At 40.2% G+C, this 24,288-nt stretch overlaps 2 protein-coding genes across 2 annotated transcripts in view; both read left to right on the top strand.

The window, feature by feature from the left end:
• adgrg3 (adhesion G protein-coupled receptor G3) overlaps positions 1-7,876 on the top strand; it is a 22,122-nt gene extending 14,246 nt beyond the window's left edge. The window contains exons 9-13 of the mRNA XM_088334189.1: positions 605-723; positions 1,821-2,101; positions 3,024-3,117; positions 5,455-5,756; positions 6,860-7,876. Coding sequence (XP_088190315.1) covers positions 605-723; positions 1,821-2,101; positions 3,024-3,117; positions 5,455-5,756; positions 6,860-6,993 — 930 coding nt within the window. The 3' untranslated portion in view covers positions 6,994-7,876. The remainder of the gene's footprint in view (positions 1-604; positions 724-1,820; positions 2,102-3,023; positions 3,118-5,454; positions 5,757-6,859) is intronic.
• On the top strand, positions 7,722-24,288 carry LOC148367330 (dead end protein 1-like). The gene is made up of 7 exons (XM_088334890.1): positions 7,722-7,777; positions 12,962-13,065; positions 14,599-14,654; positions 15,311-15,416; positions 17,011-17,336; positions 18,881-19,013; positions 23,456-24,288. Exons 1-7 carry the CDS (start codon positions 7,722-7,724, stop codon positions 23,989-23,991), a joined length of 1,317 nt encoding a protein of 438 aa, XP_088191016.1. The 3' UTR covers positions 23,992-24,288.

Genomic DNA, 24,288 nt, shown 5'->3' with positions numbered 1-24,288 from the left:
AAAACAACGCCTACACTGCTCTTCGGCGGCCTTGCTTTTCCATTGCATTCTTCCCTCGTGATTTACAGCAGCTGACATTAGCTTGTAGGGTATTGTACTGCGAAGCGTCATCTACCCTTACGGCTCACGCCCAAGAAGACAGGTGTAGGGATTATGTATCAATTAGGAACATTTTTAATGGGCAATGCAGAAAACGAAGGTGGTGTTTCCCAGTGTATATTGTTTTGGGAAGAACTTCCAGCAACTAAAAATGTAAGATACTTTTTACGGTCATTTTTACCCAACAGCTATATAGGGAGATATTTGTCTCGAAAACAAATATATTTGCGAATTAGTCATGATCTGAAAATCATACATCTTAATATATGCAAGCGCAGGCTTAAAAATGGCATAAGTAAATCACAGACATATTTGTGAATCTGCAAAATACATAATTCACACTGGATTTCCTCTTGTAATGGTACTGGAAAAACTGGAAAATTGGCTTTGAAAGACTTCAAAAAGTGCTTGAATTTGGCCGTTAAAATGCTGTATGAACCCTGCTACATGTTTTTGTCTAAATCTAAGACTAAGGCTAACACAGCTTTAACCTTTCCTCAAACAGAACCCAGATCTGTCGCTGGGTGAGGAGGACTCCTTCAACCTGAGTTTGATCTCATACGTCGGATCGTCTCTCTCGGTCGTCTTCACCATCATCAGCTTGATCGTCTACTCGTGTCTAAAGTCAGTGGGTCCAATTCCAATTTTTTTTCTCCTTAATGGACACGAGTCATCTATTAGCTTATGCAAAGCTTTCGAGTCAAGGATTGAACCAGGAAAATGATTTTCTAAGAAACCCTTGTTTCATGGTACTAAATATCATAGGAAATTAAGAAGACATGTTTACTATAATTAGTTGAACTCAATTGAGCAAAAAACATACCATATTGAAGTAAAAGTTCACATAGGGATACGGTCATGTGTTATGAAACATTTTTCTTTTTTCATTCCACATAATATTCGACATCATATGCCTTTACAGTAAATCAGAGGTGACCAACTGATATCTTCTGTGGGCCACATCCAAAAATGTATCTATCTAATCGAATCCAAAATAATGTAATCTAATTTACCTAAAGCTAATCTAATCCGAATTTATTTATAAATTGGAATTTTTGTGTGTCTGTGTGCGTGTATGTGTGTGTTCGTATGTGGCTCATAGGCACCGAAACAGCTGAACCGATTTTCTTGAAAATGTACACAGTTGTACTTTAGGGCTCTGGGAATATTTTTAGCTAGGTTTTGTCTCAAAGCACCCCAAATAAATACCCCCCAAATGGCTAATTGTGGTGTTATGCCACCCCCGCCATGACAGGGATCCCTGTTCCTCCCCCTCACCGCTGGGCCAGCCTTCCACTCCAGTCAGCACAGGTAGGGAGGATCACAATCAATCCATCTGTAGCTAATAAATATATTTTTTTCTGTTACAACTCAGAGCAAAAGTCAATAGAGTCAAACAAAAAAGCAGCAATGTCACAAAAATACAATTATTATAAATTATTGTTAACAAGACAATAAAATACCTTCCGTTGCACAATATTTTCAAAATAAAGTCTGTGGACCAAATACAATTTAAACACAATTGGGTTGAATATGCAAGTTTTAACGTATGTGTAATTGTGTGACCCACTAACAACATTATTATACTGATAACTAAAATGGGAAGTCAGTATTGATCCCAAGACAAACGTAGTATCGATCCAAGTACTCGCTCAGTATCAATAATTCCGATATTTGGATCGATCTGCCCACCATAACCGATTATTTTCCTTGTCATTCAGCAAGCGGCAGCCAGAAAGAGCCGTGGGGCTGCACATGCACCTGACGGGGGCGCTGCTGTGCCTGCACGTCTGCTTCCTGGTCTGCTGCCTTTGGGCCTGGAGGCTTACTGGGGAGCCGTCCGACTGGCTGTGCAGCGTTCTGGGTTCCCTCTTGCACTGGTCTCTGATGGCCACTGTCTGCTGGTCGGCCCTGGAGGGCCTTCATCTCTACCTTCTGTTGGTGCGCGTCTTCAACATCTACATCAGTAGATACCTGCTCAAAATAAGCCTGCTGGGCTGGGGTAAGGGTTGCAGAAGACCAAAATACAAGTCACACCATCAAAGTACTGTGCTGTGATGAACAAATTTATGTTGCCAGTTGAGTATCACAACTAAAGAGGACCGATCCTGCCATAAGTAGAAATACATGTATGAACAAATACCCACAAATATATACCATAAAAATAAACACGTTAATGAATCACGCATTACCTAAATAGATGAAATAAATGCAATGTATTCATATCATCCATCCATTATCTGCACCGCTTATCCTCAGTAGGGTCGCGGGGGTGCTGGAGCCAATCTCAGCTATCTTCGGGCAGTGGGCAGGGGACTGGTTGGCAGCCAGTCGCAGGACACACAGGGACAGACAACTCACTCGCTCATTCACACCTAGGGACAATCTGGACCGGTCAATTAATCTGACATGCATGTTTTTTGAATGTGGGAGAAAACAGAAGTGGCTGGAGGAAACCCACGTAAGCACGGGGAGAACATGCAAACCCCACACAGGAAGGCTGGTAGCTGAATTTGATCCCATGACCTCAGAACCACTCAGCCGCAATGCGTTTTTTTCCCCTCAGGATGACCAAATACACATCAAAATATTTGACAAAATTAATGACCAAAAAGACATCAAAATACGTGACAAAATGTATGACTAAATACATGACAAAATACGCAAGAAATACTCCACAAATTACATGTCGAAATTAATACTTATATTAATAACTAACTGAATGCATAACTTAAAGAAAAACATGTCATTTATGTCACATGTTACGTGATTTATGTATGTGTTCTGTCAATTATATAGCATGTGTTTGTTGGTATTTATGTATTTATACATTTATTCCTACATATGATAGGATCTTTCCTTCATAGTTGTGATGCTATGCATAAGCAAAAAGAATCTAAAATATTTGTATTGTTTCGCTTCAGGGGTCCCCACGCTGATTGCGGTTATTTGTGGAGCGTTTGGTGTTTATGGCAAGTACGCACTGAAAATGCGCGACACAAATTCAACAATGCAGCTGTAAGTAAAACTTCCATTTTAAACATTTTACAATACACTTTTTACCAGTGAACTTAGTGAAGCCAAAACATTCATAATTTTTACAGAAAAATGCCAGATCGGTAATCATCGCACTGTCATGAACCAGAACAGGATCAGGACCCAAACGCGTGACGTTACTCACACAAGCCTTTTATTTTACGGGAAATGGGTAGTCATGCACGTTAGGCAGGAGTCTGGCGTGAAATGATAGAAAGCCAGAAGCTGACGAAATCGATACCAATCGCCCGAGTTGATATCGGCCAGATGGTGTTGATACCGGACAGGACGGGACAGACACGATAGATAATGAGACAGGATATCGAAATTAAAAAGGACAAACTAGATGGGAACAAAAACTGGAGAAAATAATTAACAGGACAATAATAGATGGAAACAAAACTGGAAACCGAAATTGAACAGGACAAAATAAACGGGAACAATACCGGACTGGAAATACCAACAGGAAGAAGGACCGAGCTGAAACCCACTCTTGCGGAGCAGAAGTTTGTTGACGTACTGAAAAGGAAAAATGAAAGTACTGAGCTTAAGTAGACGGAAAGCCAATCCGTCAATGAGCCGCAGCTGGCGCCACACAGGTGGGGCCAATTGGGCGCCATGGCAACCGTGACACGCACATGTTTGATAAATTACCAACATGGTGGGATACTAATCTCTAAAACAGGCTTGCGCAAATTATGGCCCGCGGACTACATGCGACCTGTCAGGCCTTTTCACCTGTCCCGTCAGACAAAAATTGTCAAAATATATTGATAATGGATATGATAGAAACTAAAGTAGGCCCAATACTATCTTTGTCCCCCTTTGGTCCTTTGTGCGTCTTCAATCAAAATACTTCTGTAGAAATACTACAATATTACTATAAAACTAAATATCAAATTATATGCTTAAAAACAGGGACCTCATCTATTATTTTGCTTTCATTCTGAAAAAAAAATACTACTGTAATGAAATATGATAAAAATAGTTCTGGCCTTCCTCACCTCGCCCGGCCTCTCCCCAGGTACTTTTTCCATTATAGGTCGATGATGTGTCTTATATCAGCTAATATATCAGCGATATATTAGGCACGAATCTTCGGTGCCTAAGGCTCGGCCCCCAGGGACTAAGCACTGCTTACTTTTTCATAATGGAAAACACAAAAGGGGCTAGCAGAGCGAGGCGAGGAAGGCCAGAAGCAAGTTGTGGAAAAGTGGCATAAAAGTGCTGGGTCAGCTTTTTCGGGAGGCTTTTTACGCATCAATCATAACTTACCTGACTCCCTCTGAAAGGTGGTGTTGATATATCCATCCATCCATTATCTGTACCGCGTATCCTCTGTAGGGTCGCGGGGGTACTGGAGCCCATCCCAGCCATCTTCGGGCAGTGAGCAGGGGACACCCTGAACGGGTTGCCAGCCTGTCACAGGGCACACAGGGACAGACAATTTGCTCGCTCATTCACACCTAGGGACAATTTGGACCGGCCAATTAACCTAACCTGTTTTTGTAATGTGGGAGGAAACCGGAGTGCCCGAAGGTAACCCACGCAAGCACGGGGAGAATGTGCAAACTCCACACAGGAGGTTCGATCTCATGACCTCAGAACTGTGCCGCACACGAGCTAAGCACTTGGTCACCGTGCTGCCCGTGTTGATGCCTGTTTGAAATGCAGTCCAAACGCCAACCCATACCCCCAAAAAGATGGAAAAATAAGAGTTTATCAAAGCATGTGTAAGAAATGCACGTATCTGCTCGCCCAATATGAGGAGATTGACAAAAGCTACAATGATAACACAAACCAAAATTGGCGAGAGCGAGTAAGAAGGTTCCAAATTCCGTACAACACCTTTAACCTTTAAAGGGAGAGTGTGTATTATTTGCCCACTAGATTACTCTGTATTGTAAAACGAGTGTTGAAAGGACAAGGAAAAATACAAACTAGGGCGACTCAAAGTGACCAAACCAAACCATTTTCCTTAATCAAAAAATTACCAAGTCTTTGATGAGGTTTTTTTGTTTTGTTTGAGGTACCTGTAGCAGAATACACACTGTCCCTTTACCTTTCTAAACATGAACTAATGACTTTTTAGTTTATGTCTCTCACAATGGACATGTACCAAATTTCAGACCACTCCCTAATTTCTAAGTGGGAGAAATTGCAAAAAAGCACAGTGTTCAAATACTTATTTCTTCACTCTACTTAGATCCCAATCGAAAACATTATCACCACCCGGTTAGGTCTTCTATTCTGTCCTTCATGCCTTTTCCCCTTGTTCCGTTAACCCCATTTCGATCCAATGGTTTTACTGGCCAACAGGTGCTGGATAAGCAGCAACTTCACTCATAGGCAAGCGGTCACCTACACCACCACGCTCATTTTCCCGTGCCTGGTAGTCTTTTTCAATTCCTGCATGCTGGGCCTGGTGGTCTTCAAGCTGTGTAGGCTTCGAGGAGGCCGTGGAGCGAAAGGAGCCAAAGAGAACGCCGTCCGGTTGTGGAAGGATTGTGTGACAGTGCTTGGCCTGAGCTGCGTGCTAGGCTTACCATTGGGCTTGTCCAGCGCCACCTACATTTCCTTGCCGGGAATCTACATCTTCACTGTGCTTAACTCGCTGCAAGGTAAGTAGTTTAAACCATTCTTAGGGTTTCCGGCTAGGGTTTCAAACTAGGTTTTTGGCCTTAAATTAGGGGTTTGAAGTGTTTGAGATTTCCAGCTAGGGTTTGAGAGTAGGGTTTCAGCACAAAACTGGAATTTTAAAGCTTTTCTTGGGTTTTCAAACTAGGCTTACAGCCTTTAAGCAGTGTTTTCAAAAAGCAAATATGAAAAGAGAAAGAAAAAAGGAGAAAGGAGGGAAGAAAAAAGGACAAAAGAAAGAAAAAAAGAATGAATTTCTCTCTTTCTCACTCTCTCTCTTTCTTTCTTTTTCCCTCTATTACTCAGTCTCTCACTTTCTTCCTCTCCTTTTTATTCTTTCTCTTTCACTTCTCTTTTTGTCTTTCTCTCTTTCTTTCCATTTTACTAATCCGCTCCCGCGAGAGTGCTTTTTCTACCGTATGGGTCCTGAGCTAAAATGAGTTTGAAACCCCTGATTTAGGTGGATATGTTTATGTTATGACCCCTGGAGATCACTTTGAACAGGCCTAAAGCCAGGAGTTAGTAGATTTCCCTTGGTATATTTGTTATCTCGAGAAAACAGTCTCCATGGGGCAGCACGGCGGCACAGTGGTTAGCGCGTGTGCGACAGTTCTAAGGTCTTGGAACCTCCTGTGTGGGTTCAAATCCAGCTACCGAACTTACTGTGCGAGGTTTGTATGTTCTCCCCGTGCTTGCGTGGGTTTCCTCCGGGCACTCCGGTTTCCTCCCACATTCCAAAGACATGTATTTCAGGTGGATTGGCCGGTTCAAATTGTCCCTAAGTGTGAATGAGCGAGCGAGTTGTCTGTCCCTGTGTGCCCTGCGACTGGCTGGCAACCAGTTCAGGGTGTCCCCTGCCCACTGCCCGATGATTGCTGGGATGGGCTCCAGCAACCCCGTGACCCTACTGAGGATAAGCGGTGCAGTTAATGAGATGAGATGAGAACAGTCTCCATATGTCGGGGTGCACTTTTGTAATGAAACTACTGTAACCGATTGTAAATGAATAAGCCAACCACCCAGTTTGAGAAGCTTTGGCTCAGTTTCGGCACAAAATATTGACCACTAATTTATTTGTCTTTATCAGGGTTCTTTGTGTTCCTGTGGTCTTTGGCGTTAATGTTCAAGTCTCGATCGGATACCGCTTCTTCTTCAAAAGACACTTTCTCTTCAAAAGACACTTCCTCTCAGAGAATCATGACCACCAGCTTCAACAGCTGACGTTAGCTGTTAGCTACGTGCTCTGTTGCCTATTTGAGGTGTTTATTCATGTGTGGCCAAGCATGCAAGTGTGTGCATGTTCTAACCATTCAAATGGGAAATAGGCACCAATGTTCTTTACAGTGTTAGATTATTAAAATGTGTCACGGAATATGTCGTCATGATTGCATGAGTTTTACAGTTATACTACTTTTATTATTTTATCATCACATTATTACTTTGATAATCACGTTATTCATCTCGGTGTAATGCATGCAGCTTATGGTTAACCATATATTTCAATGAAGTATTTACTTGCTGTATTAATTAGATGTTTCTATGTATCCATTCATTCAGTGGTGCCCTTATCATATAGTATCACCTGCAAAATCAAGTTAGGTCCAGTCTTAACAAAGGTTTTTTGCGAAGATGTGACTCCCTTACTTACATAGGACGATAGAATTCCCGTTCAGTTTCCTTTTCAAGTTGAGTTTCATTTTTGCTAGTCCATGCCCCTTTCCTATACAAACAGTGGTCAGCCGGTTTTAATGCTTCTTAAGGAGGACTTTTTATGTTTCACAATCCTGGAATATTCTTGTAATAAAAGTCCTCAAAAGAATTGCTCTCTTGATGCCCGGCTCAGAAATCTGCCCATAGGTCTGCAACATTTTATGCGCAGGCATCCTCGTAGCACAACATCGCTGTGATATTGCTGTGGGTTCAGCCTATCACATTTTGAATTGGTTAACATGGGGATTCTGGAAGGCCTGCAGAAACGTTACAGTTTTCACAAACATAGGGTCTGGTAATTCACCAAAACAACCGCACAAGCAAATACGGTATATTAAGATTGTACACTGCTTCTGTCGAATGGACATTTACATCCCTAAAAAGAATAAAAAGGTATGCCAGGAATACAACAGGGCAAGCTCAACTTTTAGCATTAGCTTTAATAATAATAATAATAATAATAATAATTTCCTTGTATTGTCATTCTGTGTAACAATGTACACAGAACGAAATGTCGATTGCATCTGACCCGATGATGGAGATAGAATAGGACTTTTTGATTAAACTGAAATGCACTGATAATCTGGACGACAGAGTTATCTAAATTTTCTTGATTTTGTGTTTAATTTTTTTTTCTTAAGTAAAGTGTGGCTCTATTCCTAAATAATATGTTTTTTATGTATCGCAGCTGTAGTTGCAATAAAGGTTTTATAGCCATAAAAATTCCGGACTATAGAGCGCACCTGATTATAAGCCGCACCCACCACATTTTAAGAAGAAAAACGACTTTGTACTTACACAAGCCGCACCTGTATGTAAGCCGCATGCACTCACATTAAAAAATGTAACACAAACACAAAATTAACTCAAACCTGACTTTAAGTCCCGCGATTGAAACCAAATTTTATTTTTTTTTTGGTTTGAACAATTTTATTGACACTTTTAACAGCAGTTAAGCACATTCACAATTTCATTATATCATATTCTAACAATATGAGGTTTGAACAATTTTTATCGACACTTTTAACAGCAATTAAACACATTCACTATTTCACCATATTATATTCTAACAAGGTTTCTGGAGGTAAAGTGAAAGTGTGACCTTCTGCCTTTACTCTTTATTTCCGCCAAAGCTTTTAGTTCTTGTTTGATCGCTCTGATTTCATCATTAAATTCGATCCCTTTTTGTGTTGGAGTAAAATAGCGTTGGAGTCTTCTTTGTAGTCCCAACATGTATTTCATCTCTTTAAGTTTTTTATTTTTTCCTGCATTTTTAAAGAAAATCTGCGTTGGTTTCTTTGTTATCTCCCACCATTGTGCTCGTGAATCATACGAGTCTTAAAGGGTCTGCCAGTCCTTGTACCGCTCCCTGTATTGCGCGGCCAAGGCTTCATCCTCCAGCAGGGATCAGTTCAACTTCCACAATAAGATTGCGCGTCCTTCTTTCATCACAGTGCTCCCCTTTATGATGAGTCGAGAGTTGTTTATTAAAATGGCCACCCCATCGTCACGGTCCTCACCCAAGCCACTCCACAATGAAGGGCACAGCCAAATCTCTTCCCACTGTTCATAACCTTCCAAAAAGGAGGTGCAGCATTCATTGATAGTAGAGATGGTAAAGTTCATAAGTGTTGTTGAATTATACAAATTACTTAATCAAAACCGGGGGGTCCGAGTCCATTCTCTGGGGGTCATTGAGAGCGTTACCTGTGTCTGACTCCGGGATGTCCTTCATTAAAGTACACAGTCCAAAAATCACAGCCGGCAAAATGAACAGAAGATGATACCGGTACTTAAGGTTTGATGCAGACATGCAGAGTCCGGGTCCCGTTGAAAGTAATCCAAGGAAAAAAGTGTATATTTCCAAAGGTAGGGGTGGGAAAATTATATATCCACTATTGTCCGCCGCGTCCACAAACAGGTCTTTACCGGTCCCCACTTCCCTTCACCCCGCGTTTGTTCCGACCCTTCTTTTTTATTCGCCCCTGCAAAACATATCAGAATAAGTGTCCAAAATAAATACAAATAAATACATTACAAAAATATACAGTTGCAAATACATATTACACATGGGTTACACATATTTACAAGGAAAGACGGTACACCGAGAGAGTTTTTAAAGCTTTAATAATAATAATATAACTTTCATCCCAAACGGTGCCTGTGACAGGGCAGTTAATGGTTGCAACACGCTAGCAACACGCTCGCAACACAGTAAACGGATCTGGTAAAAAAACATACCGTACTTGTAAAAATCACGTTAAACCGTCCTCATCTTCCTCCTTAGAACTGAAGCCATCAAAGTCGTCTTCCTCGGTGTCGGAAAGAAACTTTGTCATATAGACGTCGTCCCACACTCCCGCAGCCTCACTTGCGCTGTCACTGTCGCTGGAACTCTCATCCACTCCTGATTCTGTGCTGTTTCCTTTTTTATCGGACTGCTCGATTGCTTTTAGCTTGAAAGCTGCGTCATGTGCCTTTCTTTTTGCATTTTGCATGATGAGGGTATGTTTACGCTAATTTAATTTATGCACAAGCCAAGAAGTTGCAGTCTTCCTCTGCGGTCTAAATTTTACCTTTTGTACTCGAGCGCCACTGGCCGTTAGAAAAATTATAAATTGGCCCCATCACTGAATAAGCCGCAGGGTTGAAAGTTTGGGAAAAAAGTAGTGGCTTATAGTCCGGAATTTACGGTAGTTGAGAGCTGGGTTTATTCTGACTAGTAATGACGTGAAAAAAAGCAGGTAATAAAGCAAAAAATAAAAAAAAGAAGAAAGATATAAAAAGAAAAAAGAAGAAAAAATCTGCGAGAAAAGATACTAATAGAAAATAGACAAGTCTCTGAGTGTTCTCTTAATCAGTATAGTACCAAACCAGCTCGGTAGCCTAGATTGTAGGGCGCCCGCTCCGAGACTGGGAGGTCGCTGGTTCAAGCCTCGGCCGAGTCATACCTAAGACTTACAATATTGGTACCCATTGCCTCCCTGCTTGGCGCTCGGCATTAAGGGTTGGAATCGGGGGGATTGGTCAAATAATGACTCCCAACACAGCAGTTGGGTCTAAAAACCCGGCGCCGATCGAAGGCGACGAGTCACGTCGATAGCTTCGCGTGACAAAATGATTTCCGGTAGATATCATGTTGATGGTTGATACTGGCTGAATAATAATAAATAAAAAAAAAATAAAAAATACAATGTAACATTATGCACAAATGAATTCCATCAATTCATCCATTATCTGCACCTATTATCCTTAGTAGGGTCGCGGGGAAATGAATTCATAATTTAGAAAAAAATACATTATTCTACTAATTTATAGTAACAATTATTTTGTTCACTCTAACAAAGGATGTCGCTGTTGAGTAACTTATTTCAACTTTGAACTTTTTCATGCTAAGCAACTTTAATGTCAACATAAAACAATACAGAATTTCACAACAAAATGTGAGATAAAAATATTGCAGTCAGTGCCACAGCAAAATAAACTGGGTAAAACAAGAATAAAGAATAAAGCCAGGTTTGCAGTTTATGCAAATGCTCATTGATCAAAACATGAGGGGAAACAATTACAGTGACACTGTTAAAAAACATATTCAAACTTCCCTCCCTTTGGTTGAAAATGTAACTTTAGTCATGCAACAATACCAAATACTTTGTTATGTAAAACCCAGGGAACATAAATTAAAGTAGGTGTAAACTGCACGGTCCGCCACTACTTATTAGATATTTAAAAGGATTGGAAGAATTGATTATTTGTTTAAATGATGTATAATACACCTAAAGCCCCAGTGTGTTATATTTGACCACTAGATGGCACTGTTCTCTAATGCTGCTACGCTGTATGCTCTGTGGCACTGGTTTTCTTTCGCAAGACGTCAGACAAACATGGCGGTATGGATTCCACTATTAAAAAGAAATACAAATTTCTCGACCTATGATTTTTTTAATTAACATTGGTATTATTTTTTACCTATTTTGCCTAATATTAAAATCATCCATGCAGCCATCCGTTATCTGCACCGCTTATCCTCAGTAGGGTCGCGGGGGTGCTGGAGCCCATCCCAGTTAACTTCGGGCAGTGGGCAGGGGACACCTTGAACTGGTTGCCAGCCAGTCGCAGGGCACACAGGGACAGACAACTCGCTCGCTCATTCACACCTAAGGACAATTTGGCCAATTAACCAGACATGCATGCTTTTGGAATGTGGGAGGAATCCGGAGTGCCCGGAGGAAACCCACGCAAGCACGACAAGGAGTCTCAAAGGGCTGCACAGACCACAGATTATTTCTAACTACAGACTATTATTACACTATCCCCTGATCTAAAACCGACATGAGGGCAAGGAAAAACTCAAAAACCTCAACAGGAGGAAAAGGAAGGAACCTTGAGAAGGAACTGCACATGAGGTAATCCCCCTTCCAGGATGATCAGGCTGCAACGGATGTTGCAATAACAAACAATACATATACATTGTCAACATGAAATATAGGTCAGTCATGAACTATAGAATAGAAGTGTGTTTTAAGCCAAGATTTAAACACATTGTTGAGGTGAAAAAAGTGAGGCGACATTCATCTTTTTATCTCAGTGAGGCAGGCCTCCAAATTTCCACAGTTTAATGAGGCAGATTCCTCCATCGGAAGATACAGTTGAGTCTCATCATGATATTATACTTGCGAATATTACCTTATGGAAGCATGTAATTGCTGAAAAGAAGGGGGGCAACCACTGAACCCTGCGGAACACCACAGGTAACACTAAAGGGCTCAGATGTCATTTCACCATATTTAACACAATGCGTCCTTTTTGAGAGGTAGGATCTGAACCTTAAAAGGACGGTTCCTGAGAGTCCAATCCATCATTTACTGAGTAAAAGTTTTTTGTACCACCAGGAGGCACTAAATAATTAATACCGTGCCTCTAAAATTCTCCGTCATCCAAACGTTATTGTTATAATTATTTTTCTTTCTACATTCCTGTTTTTATAAACTTTTCTTTTCTGTATTCCCCTTTACTCTTAAACTTGATCTCTTATTCTTGACGAAAAAACGATTAAAGCAATTTGAATTATGGATTTGAAATACTGTTTTATTTTGGAGGGGATTTGTAATTCAGGTTTGTTGTTTTTTAATATTTCAAATGATTAGATGAGAGTTATGTGCATCACTGACTATACAAATAAATGCATTTAAAAAAACAGAATTTGCATTCACATTTGCAAGGTGGCCCTTTTTTTACTCCGTCGTTGGCCCATCAAGAAAACTGCAGGTCTTGCAGGCGTCACTACATTTTGGACTCAGTTTTGACCTTAAACTACGTGAAGGATGGACAAGCAAAATCAGGTAGCGCGAACAAAATGAGTAACAAAGTCATTGTTTCGTGTTTTTGAAGCTGTTTCGTGCTTTACATTATCTACTTGAGTGCTTTAACGCCTACGAATCAAGCGTGACATCGTTTGTGTTTTGGCCTACTTTTTCAGGAAACATTCGTTTGTCGGGCTGCACGAATGTCGCGTGCCTGACACCAAATCATGTCGCGTACCGTTTTGGTTTGCTTGCTACGTATTGCGCGTCTGCTCGTCTGGTAGTGGATTACAGTATTTATTGAAGTCTTTTTATAACGATGCTGCAAACATTTGGTGACGAGTAACGTTTGAATGTTTTTTGCATGTTTTGCACAAATTCGTTCTAATAAGTAATGGCCGGATTAACATTTTTTATGTTTACTGCAGGTTACAATTTCGAAAGTGTTTGGGGCTTTTTATTCAGGAAGAGCACACCCAAAAACTCCATCAATAATTTCTTAAAAAATGAAACAAATATCGTGCAAAACCACGATTCTATGCTTAAACATATGCCCAAAGGGAGTAGGCCGAAGCCAATGCTTTTAAGTCCCTACCCTGTTACATTTTTTTCCGTGCAGGGAAGATTTTCAAAATCATAACAAGAAAGCAGAACTTTACCCCACTAAGAATAACGAGATAACGAAGAAATGACATTTCATAAATAGAACAGTATAGCGGTTCCTCTACTGACGACTTAAGTTTGTTCTGGGAGAAGCTTTGTGACCTGAACCATTTGTATGGAGAGACACCTTTTATAAATACATGCGCTAATCCGTTCCAAGCCCTGCAAAAGTATATTTGTTTTGATAAATCATAAAAGAGCATCAGAACATGAAACAAATACATGTTAGAATTAGATTATCGCACAATAAACATAAAACGAGAGGCACATAATGTAAAAAAACTAAGAATAAAGATATTAAAATAAAAATATTAATTTACCTTTTCTCTCGCGTTTCATTCATAATCTATTTGCACGCAAAGAGCTGTACAATACCATAATACTGTGCTTAAACATGTGCCCAAAGGGAGTAGGCCAAATCCAAGTGCCTGACCCGTTCCATTTTTTTCCGTGCTGGGAAAATTTTCCAAAATCAAAACAAGACAGCAGAACTTTACCCCATTAAGAAAAAAATATAAAACAAAAAATGACATTTCTAAATTAGCATAGCACAGTTGTACCTCTACTTAGGAATTCGTTCTGGAAGTAACTTTATAACCTGAAACATTTGTAAGTAGAAACGCCTTTTAAATATAAATGTGCTAATCTGTTCCAAGCCCTGCAAAAGTATGATATTTGTTTTAATATTTTTTAGCAGATGAAACAAATACATGTCAAAAAACATTACCATGCAATAAATATAAAACAAGAAAAAAAAGTATAAAAAAAAAAAAAAAGAAGAAGAATAAAGGAAATATTTATTTACCTTTCTGCCTCGCATTTCTTGAAAAAAACTGATCTAAAGTCTCCTTTTCTCCGGGTTTTGACAATCCATCAGAAATGCGTCATCAAATTGAGCGATAGCTAGGCCTGGCAAAACGTCTTAGCTGATTGAATGGTGGCTTCTCCCTCCTCCCTGTTGTCTTTGAACTCCTCCTGCATAGCCGTGTGCGTCTTCATAGCTTTGTATTATCTCTTGCTTTGTTTCTATGGCCAGAAAAAATATGTTCCTCTTATTTTCTCCTTGTCCACTTTTCTGCATGTCTTTATTGAGTTCATTGTGAATGATAACTCTTTGTAGTGATACCATACAGTAGACCGTTTTTCATAGCAGGAAGGCGACACGAAGAGCATGCCAGGATTCACGCATACGCATCGGGTTGCCAGGTACAACTCTGGGAGCAGCAAATGGTAGCGCGGACTGTACTCTATTTTTGACCTTGTATCCTGAAACAGCTATGTAACTAGAGGCAATATTTCCCGTTCAGGTACTCCAAACCTGCAACTTTGTATGTTGAGACATTTGTAAGTAGAGGTACTGCTGTTTGCTAGAGCGTTGTATAACATATAATACTCAAAATGAACTTTTGATATATTGATATTCTTTAGTATATTTAACCATAATACGTTAAGTATATGGTTTCTTTTTTAAACGCATGTAAATAAGGGACATTTTAAGGTCATCATTAAAATCTTTCCATAAATGAGTAGCTTTTTGTGTGGGACAGTGGCTTTTCAATGTTGTGCGAGAACATTGGACCTTGACGTTATGGATTCCCCTGAGATAATGAGTGTCTGCTCTGTAGAGAAACAACTGTTGAATATTTTAATATTGCCCAACACAAACCTGATTATAATCATATTGTATTTTAAATGATCCTGTAAACAAACAGAAGGAACTTAGTTGAATCCCCATGTAAACAGACATTAACATCAGGCACAAGGACTTTATGAACATTGGTATTGTTGCAAGTTACGTTTTCAACCAAAGACAAAGTTTGAATATGTTTTTTACCAGTGTCACTGTAATTTCTTCCCCTCAGGTTTTGATCGATGAGCATTTGCATAAACTGCAAACCTGGCTTAAAACAACCAATACAAAGATTGATCAGGTCAATGGCCAGCGAAAGTATGGCGGACCACCTCAGGGTAAGAAGGAACTCAATACAAACCCAAATTTTCGAAAACTTGGTTCATGGCAGCGTTCCATCTTGCTGTTTGCTAATAAACGGTAATTAAATTCAGAGTATCTTGGTATCTGAATTTAATCAGAGCAGTCTTAAAAATGTACTTTATTGTGATAATTGTACAAAAGGGATTTAAACATGTTTTTATATGAAATGACAAATTGGAAATTTAATTTGGCTTTGGTAGTTCATAAATTACAAGTCATCCTGACAGACAACTGTTTGATTTTCTCCCTTGGCACATGTCTATGGAGGGCAGATTTGACCATAACTAGAAAAAAGGATAAATAAATAAATGCCTACAACAGTATTCCATATAAATACACGGACACATAAACAAATCAAAAAGTACCTAAACATATGATATAAATCAGTGTTTCCCATAGAATTTTGTGAGACTCCAGTGGGTGAAAAGTATACAAGGGTCGGGGCCAAGCTCCCCTCGCAAGAAAATGTAGTAGATTCTAAATTCAAACGCAAAAATGTGATTCCTTTTTAGAGAACAATTAAGAAGCTAGATCTACTATAAATGTTTGCCCTTGTAAACTATTGACTCCTAAATACGCTAGTTTTGAAAAACAATGACACAGCAAACAAGTCACACCCCCAAAGCATAGTACAGACGCTCCCCTACTTACGACCATTCAACGTACGAAAAATGGTCGTTGCAAACATTTTTTTCGAGATGTCGAAAAATATCCGGACATTGCTGTAAGTGAGATTTTGTATTTTGTGCACCTTTTTCCGAGTACAGGACAGTACTGTATTGATTCTTTCCGCCGCTATCCGTGTGTGGCGCTGTGAGAGGTCACCCAGCGTCCACCCAGAAGAAGAAAAAATCCTCTTCTTAGTTCGTGTTTAAACATTCTATACTTTCTATACTATGTCTATACTATCTCTAGCCCGCTAAGAATTTTGACATTTTTATTGTTTAATATATCGTGCATCCATTCAATATGGTTGTTGCAAAGTGTAAAGAAGATGCGAGCCGTCTCATTCGTAATGAAAGTGGAATAAGAAAGCTTGATGCGGTTGAGAAAATGGTTGGATGGCTTTTTTCGGCCTCTCTCTAAGGAGGAGGACCTCTTGAAGCTCATTTTTCAAAAGTAAGTTACACTTAACTTTATTCATCTATATAGAGCAATGGTTCCCAAACTTTTGCAGCCTGGTGCCCCCTTGGCTCCCAAGTGTATTCCTAGTGTCTGTACACCAATTAACTGCAATACTTTTACCACCAATAGGTGAAACGCTCAGGCAGTTTGACCTGCCCTCTCATTTGAATAACATTTTGTTATGACAGAATAGACAGAATACACAACAAAATAAAAATAAATGACAAAATGCATCGATATGTAAATACATTGCATATATATTTATGTATTATGTGGTTTATTTATGTGTTCTTTTATTTATATGGCATAAATCTGTAGGTATTTATTCATTTTTACATTAAATTCAACATATGGCTGGATCGGTCCTCCAAACATCTCAACCATTAGAAATCGATTGAAATGTAACCATCTAATTTCTTCTCTTCTACTTCATTACTGTGAAAGTGTGGCACGGGCCGCCCCCTGGATTAGACTGTGAAGTTTTCATCAACAACATCCCCCGAGACGTTTTCGAAGACACACTGATTCCCCTCTTCAGCTCAGCGGGGCCGCTGTGGGAGTTTCGACTCATGATGAACTTCAGCGGGTGGCATCGGGGATTTGCGTACGCCAAATACGGCTCCACAGATGTGGCAAAAAATGCTATACGCCAGCTACATGGTCACATGCTGAAGCCAGGGCTTCATTTGATTGTTTGCCGCAGCACAGAGAAGAGGCATCTCTACATTGCAGATTTACCGGCCAACACTCAGCGAAATGAGCTGCTTCAGGTACTAGAAGGTTCTTACATTGCACACATCAATTTTTACTTCGGTGGCTTAGTTACTGTAAATCTGGCACCCTAAAAAAGACAATTGGCTTGCCAGTTAACCAGGTTTATCCGGGTGGCGTCCCTTTTTAAGAAGGGGGCAGAGAATGTCTTCCAATTACAGGGGAATCACACTTCTCAGCCTCCCTGGCAAGGTCTATTCAGGGGTACTGGAGAAGGGATTCAGGAACAGCATTGTGGTTTTCGTTTGGGCCATTGGACCACCATTACACACTGTGAAGGGTCCTTGAGGGTGTATTTGGCTGAAATGTATTTCCTCTGCAGGGTGGCTGGGCTCTCCCCTAGAAATAGTGTGAGAAGCTCGGTCATCCAGAAGGTAGTCCGTATAGAGCTGCTTCTCCTCCGCATTGAGTGGAGCCAACTTATTGGCTCGGACATCTGATAAGCATGCCTCCTGGACGCTTCCCCCGGGAGGTGTTCTGAGCATGCCCACCGGTGGGAGGCCTCGGGGGACCACCAAGGACATTAGGCTGGCCTGGGATTGCCTGAGGATATTGTCGATTGACCTGGTGAAGTGGCTGGGGATTCTGGACTTGTGCCCCACAACCCAACCCCGGATAAGCAGAAGATAATGGATGGATCTTGATGAATAAAGCAAATACATGAGAGAAAACAGGAAGAGGTGCCCCTAAGACCTTAAACAATAAACAACAACAAAACATGAGAGAAATGGCAAGTTAAGAAAATGTAGCCAGCTATTTGAATTTTGGGTAAACTGGGGACAAGCGAGGGAACAAATCAATACATCTCATTAGCTGCACCGCTTATCCTCATTAGGGTCGCGGGGGTGCTGGAGCCCATCCCAGCAATCATCGGGCAGTGGGCAGGGGACACCCTGAACTGGTTGCCAGCCAATCGCAGGGCACACAGGGACAGACAACTCGCTCATTCACACCTAGGGACAATTTGGACCGGCCAATCCAAAAAGTGGGAGGAAACCGGAGTGCCCGGAGGAAACCCACGCAAGCACGGGGAGAACATACAAACTCCGCACAGTAAGTCCGGTAGCTGGATTTGAACCCACACAGGAGGTTCCCAAGACCTTAGAACTGTGCCGCACACGCGCTAACCACTGCACCGCCGTGTGAATCAATACGTTTTCAGTATTCTTTTTTTAAAATGTATTTACTTTTTATAATTGTATATATATTATCATCATATTTGTAAAGGATGGGTGGGATGAAAAAGCCTGACAGGTCGCATGTGCCCCTCGGGCTGTAGTTTGCCCACCCTTCTACTCGACTTTGCCTTATAGCGCCCACCCATGACACCCATCCATACACCCCCCCCCCCCCACTTTTTTCGGTGATTTGTACAATTTGTAATGTGAAATATGTTATATCATGCCTTAAATCTTATCAACTCTTTCCCTGCACCTGCTATATTCCAGTTTTGGTCTCTTTGTGAGATCCTATTTTTGAAAACCTGGAAATGCTCAACTCGTAAATGTATATAAATCTAATCTTACATTTCTCCAACCGCCAGGTACTCCGTGGTCTGACAAAAGGTGTTGAGAACCTCTCTCTGAAGTCTAGACCCGGAATAGACGCTGTTTCAGCTGTTGTTGCCTTTGCCTCTCACCATGTTGCTTCTATGGCAAAGAAGGATCTTGTGCAAGGTGAGTGAAATCCTCAAATTGCAGCAGATTGCTTTACAGTTCTGGTCAGATGTTTACATAGATTCAAACTTGCACATTAGGAGACAATCAATAACGTTTTCATTTTATTAAAACCACTCCAAACAACAAAACCAAGTGTGACTACACAAATGATATTGTTTACTTTGCTTTGATTCTGAGCGTCTCAAAACAAATGCAATTAAATGTTCTTTTTTATAGATGAAAATAACTCAATGTAAATTTTTTATGTAGAAGTCTGTTTAGTCCATGGATGCATATTGTCAATACTATTCTAAAAAGACTTATCTCCATGGGTTTTTTTTTTTATGAATGGAATGTTTACACTTTACACAAAAAGGACAAAAAATGGGATACATGTTTTTAAATAGCAGCAACTATATGAGACAAATTGGATACCCCTACATTATCTCTTTTCATCATGTACAGTGTTGTCGAAGTAAGGGGTTGCAGACTATTGGTAGATACAGATTAAAATGGAATCAAGAATTTTTACCCTCCCGGCCTAGCCTTTCTGCCAATTTTTTTTAAACCCGGTACGTCAAAAGAGTTTGTTTGGCCCTGCTTTAGAGCCTGTGATATTTCTACTTGACAGCAAGATTAAAAATGGCTACCGCCTAACATTGAAAAGAAGTAATTTTTAATTTTGTTTTTCTTAAATTCCACAAAAACATTGTCAGTATTATTCAGAATGCTGTGATTGGACAGGTGGGCTCACGCCCAATACATTAGTATGAAAATTCTTGGCTTTTTTCCCCCCATTTAACTCATTCAGTGCCCTAATGTATAAATACGTTTTCAGAAGAATTGACCTTAAGTGCCTAAACGTAAAAAATATATTTGTATTTTTATATTTTTCATTTAAAAAAACAATAAGGGTTCAGCTTATCCGTAAGTATCAAGCCTCTGGGCAGAGTTTCAGTATGGTAAATCAACATTAGATGGCAGGAGTGGCTTTGATCAGATCTTTGTCCACATGCTGACAAATCCCCAATTCCTAGTCTTACTCTGTGTTCATTTTACCTCTGAAAAGTGATGGGTCCCGGGGACTCGCATGATCAAAAATCTATGGGCCCCAACAGAGATCTATGGGTCTCCAAAATTTAGTGTTATCGAGGTTAAAATTGTAAACCGGTGACAAATATATCATATAAATCTATATAGTCATTCAGTTTTATTCATCGCACTCAATTGGTAATACAAATCAGTTATCACTTCAGATTTTTCAGTTCACAAAAATATTGTACATTATACAAAATAATATTGCTGAAATATTAGTCTAAATATTCATGCAGTTTTAATCACTTCAGATTTTTCAGTTCATATATTCTTCGTGGTTTGCTGTCCCACCACAGTTGTAATGCCTTCTTAAGGTCCAATTGCAGCAACGGAGTTTCCATAGCTAAATTGTGGTTTTCATTGTCGTTGTGCCGATCCAATGTGCTTTTCTGAAAGTTCGTATTGCAAAATGATTTATGCAATCCAGTTTTTTTGTCACGCTGGGTGCACACATCACAGAACATGTAGCCTCCATTATCTTCCTCCTCATAGCGTAACCAGGAATATAAGTGAGTCCATTTTGGCGGAAAAGTCCTTTTCTTGCTAAGAGTATTCTTTTGTTTATCTTTTGTCGAATCGTTCGCTTTTTTTCCTTGCCTTCACGGTCTTCTGAAGAATTTCTCCGCCGTTTTTTCGTGCCGGAATTATTGCCGTTGTTACCACTTTCTGCATTATGTTTCGACTTATTCAGAACACTGAAGAAATTACCAATTTCTTGTTGATTTGCACCTAATACCAACTGTTTTTACGGAGGCATACTTCTCTTTCACTCGACAACCACCAAAACAATGACGTCATCTCGAAGCAACGAGATCTTGTTTGTGGCGGATCTGCCCGACGAAAAGTTTGGAGTGCGGTAAATCTGTGTTAGAAAAAAAAGTTATCTGGTAATAATGACAATTTGGTGTCAAAAACGTTGCGTCCTGGAGACGCACGTTGATTTGACCCAATGCGTCACCAGCAAAAATGATGCGTCTAGGACGCAGGGACGCGGGCAAACGAGAACACTGCTTACTGAACCCCGTGATTGAAGTGTGTAGGCGTCCACTTATGGCGAGCGCGAGCGTAGGGAAGCATTAGGTGAGTGTAGCGAAGATTCGGATAAGTACACACAGTTAACGCTTTGGGCTTTTTTCTTTCTAAAAAGAGGACTAAGTCCCTTCATAATTGTCAAGGCAGAGAGTGATTACGTTTCGTGCACGTCTGCAAGAACGCAATCATTATGGTGACCGAAATCGTGTAATCACTTAACCTGAAACATCGGGCGGTTCTTGCAAAGTTCATGTATCGTTTATGCATAAGTTCACTGTGTAGTAAAATGTTATTTGCAAGCAAAATGCCTTTGTTTTTATGGAAAGCATTGTTTAGATATTGAAGGTATCACAAATTCAAAAAGTCACAAAGTAAAAGTTCTGTTTGAAATGCATCCCAACATAAAAAGCCGCTTTTCTCAGTTTTCTTGTAAACGAGTATTTTCAAGAAACTTAGCAATGTTCTACTGTTGTTTAGTAAACAGTGGTAAAAGATAGAACCATAAAGATGAGGGTTCAAGCTTTCTTTTTATATGTCCTATACATATATACCGTGGCTTGCGAAACTATTTGGCCCCCTTGAACTTTGTGACATTTTGCCACATTTCAGACTTCAAACATAAAGTTATAAAACTGTAATTTCTTGTGAAGATTCAACAAAAAGTGGGACACAACCACGGAGTGGAACACACTTAATTGGATATTTTAAACTTTTTTAACAAATAAAAAACGAAAAAAGTGGGTGTGCAAAATTATTCAACCACATTGAGTTAATACTTTGTAGCGCCACATTTTGCTGCAATTACAGCTGCAAGTCGTTTGGGGTATGTCTCTATCAGTTTTGCACATCAAGAAACTGATATTTTTACCCATTCCTTCTTGCAAAACAGCTCGAGCTCAGTGAGGTTGGATGGAAAGAGTTTGTGAAAAGCGGTTTTAAGTTCTTTCCACGGATTCTCAATTGGATTGAGGACTGTACTTTGACTTAGCCATTCTAACATCTTGATATGTTTTGGGTGAACCATTCTATTGTAGCTCTTGCTTTATGTTTTGAATCATTGTCTTGTTGGAAGACAAATCTCCATCCCAGTCTCAGGTCTTTTGGGGACTCCATCAGGTTTTCTTCCAGAATGGTCCTGTATTTGGCTCCATCCATCTTCCCATCAATTTTAACCATCTTCCCTGTCCCTGCTGGAGAAAAGCAGCCCCAAACCATGATGCTGCCACCACCATGTTTGATTGTGGGGATGGTGTGTTGAGCGTGATGAGCTGTGTTGCTTTTACGCCAAACATCACGTCTTGTATTGTTGCTAAAAAGTTCGATTTTGGTCTCATCTGACTAGAGCACCTTCCTCCACATGTTTCGGGTGTCTCCCTGGTGGCCTGTGGCAAACTTTAAACGACACTTTTTATGGATATCTTTAAGAAATGGCTTCCTTATTGCCACTCTTCCTTAAAGGCATTTTTGCAGTATACGACTGATTGTTGTCCTATGGACTGATTCTCCCACCTCAGCTGTAGACCTCTGCAGTTCATCCAGAGTGATCATGGGCCTCTTGGCTGCATCTCTGATCAGTTTTCTCCTTAAATGAGCTGAAAGGGACGGGTATATTTGCAGTGGTCTGATACTCCTTCCATTTGAAAATTATTGCTTGCACAGTGGTCCTTGGTATATTTAAAGCTTGGGAAATCTTTTTGTATCCAAATGCAGCTTTAAATTTCTCCAACAGTATCTCGGACCTGCCTGGTGTCTTCCTCGTTCTTCATGATGCGCTTTAAACAAACCTCTGGGACTATCACAGCGCAGGTGCAGTTATACAGAGACTTGATTAGTCACAGGTGGATTCCATTTATCATCGTTAGTCATTTAGATCAACATTGAATCATTCAGAGATCCTCACTGAACCTCTGGACAGAATTTGCTGCACTGAAAGTAAAGGGGCTGAATAGTTTTTTCGCTTTTTTTATTTGTTATAATATCCAATAAAGTGTGTTCCACTTCATGATTGTGTCCCACTTATTGTTGATGCTTCACAAGAAATTACAGTTTTATATCTGGATGTTTGAAGTCTGAAATGTGGCAATAGGTCCCAAAGTTCAAAGGGGTCAAATAGTTTCGCAAGCTGCTGTAGACACAGGACTAAATTTCTGTAGGCCTTTAAAAATGTGTCAAAATGGCAAAGATTGGGTCTCCCAATTTGAGAAAAACGTTAAGTTAATAAGAATTTAGGTTAAAGGTTTCCAGCATGTATGTGTATCACACTTTCATACCCCCCAACCCCTTCCTTAATGATCTTAATGATTTTTACTAATATGAATGTTTTTTGTCTCTAGCATTTAAGAAGTACTTTGACTTGCATATATCTGTCGGATGGCTGCCGCAGATGTTTCCTACACGGAATGAGTTGCACCTTCCTCGGAAATCAAAATCCTCTCAAGGTCCAAAGCCTCCGAACCGCATGTCGAGCGTCAGACCAATTTCGGGCCTGCCTTCCTGCCATCCGCAACAAACGTCATTGATTCAAGACAATTTCTCCAGAGCTGTAGGAGAATCTGATGTCCCCAAACCAGTCTTGAGACAGCAAGCTTTGCCTGTGCCATTTTCAGGGTCCCCAGCGACCTTTCTTCAGAAGTGTTGTGCCCTGACCGGATTTTCTCCGCCCCGTTTTGAGTTGTTGGCTAGCAGTTCTTGGCCTGACGGATTCATACATATTAGCTATAAAGTTAGTATTGTAGGGCTGGGCCAGTTTCCAGGAGAGGTGATTGTCTTGCCAGGTTCCACTGTCACTATCACGCTGGAGAGATTTCGAGAAGCTGCAGCTGATCAGGTGCTGAAGATTATAATGGGTCTGAAGTTGTTCCAGGGCTGAGTCTAAAAAGAGCTGAACTCCATAACATGTTTGTTCTTGCAGTTGTATTTTACTTCAAAACATATTTAATGTTAATCGTAGTTTGTTACCTTTTGTATGTTTTTACTACCATTTGGAGTGAAGTGATTTGACTCGAGTGATATCTTTTCACTTTTGCATGTGTTTTAAATCTTGTTATCCTATGCATGTTTTTTTGTCATTACGAATTGAAGTGGACTAATGTGTGGGCTGAACCTGTTTTACTGTTGCCGGTGTTTTAGTGTTTGAATGATTTGTCTATAAATGTTTAAAGAAAAT

Source organism: Urocampus carinirostris, chromosome 4 (genome assembly GCF_059441175.1).
Source record: "Urocampus carinirostris isolate Australia breed hairy pipefish chromosome 4, RoL_Ucar_1.0, whole genome shotgun sequence".
In the NCBI taxonomy this organism is placed as follows: domain Eukaryota; kingdom Metazoa; phylum Chordata; class Actinopteri; order Syngnathiformes; family Syngnathidae; genus Urocampus; species Urocampus carinirostris.
This window is presented reverse-complemented; position numbering and strand designations above follow the sequence as displayed.

Excerpts from the sequence above, each read along its gene's own strand:
- LOC148367330 (XM_088334890.1), top strand. The coding sequence starts at position 7,722 with ATGGGGATTCTGGAAGGCCTGCAGAAACGTTACAGTTTTCACAAACAT. Across the intron at positions 13,066-14,598 it reads ATTGCGCGTCTGCTCGTCTG|CAGGAAGGCGACACGAAGAG; the intron begins GTAGTGGATTAC and ends CGTTTTTCATAG. Across the intron at positions 19,014-23,455 it reads AAAGAAGGATCTTGTGCAAG|CATTTAAGAAGTACTTTGAC; the intron begins GTGAGTGAAATC and ends TTTTGTCTCTAG.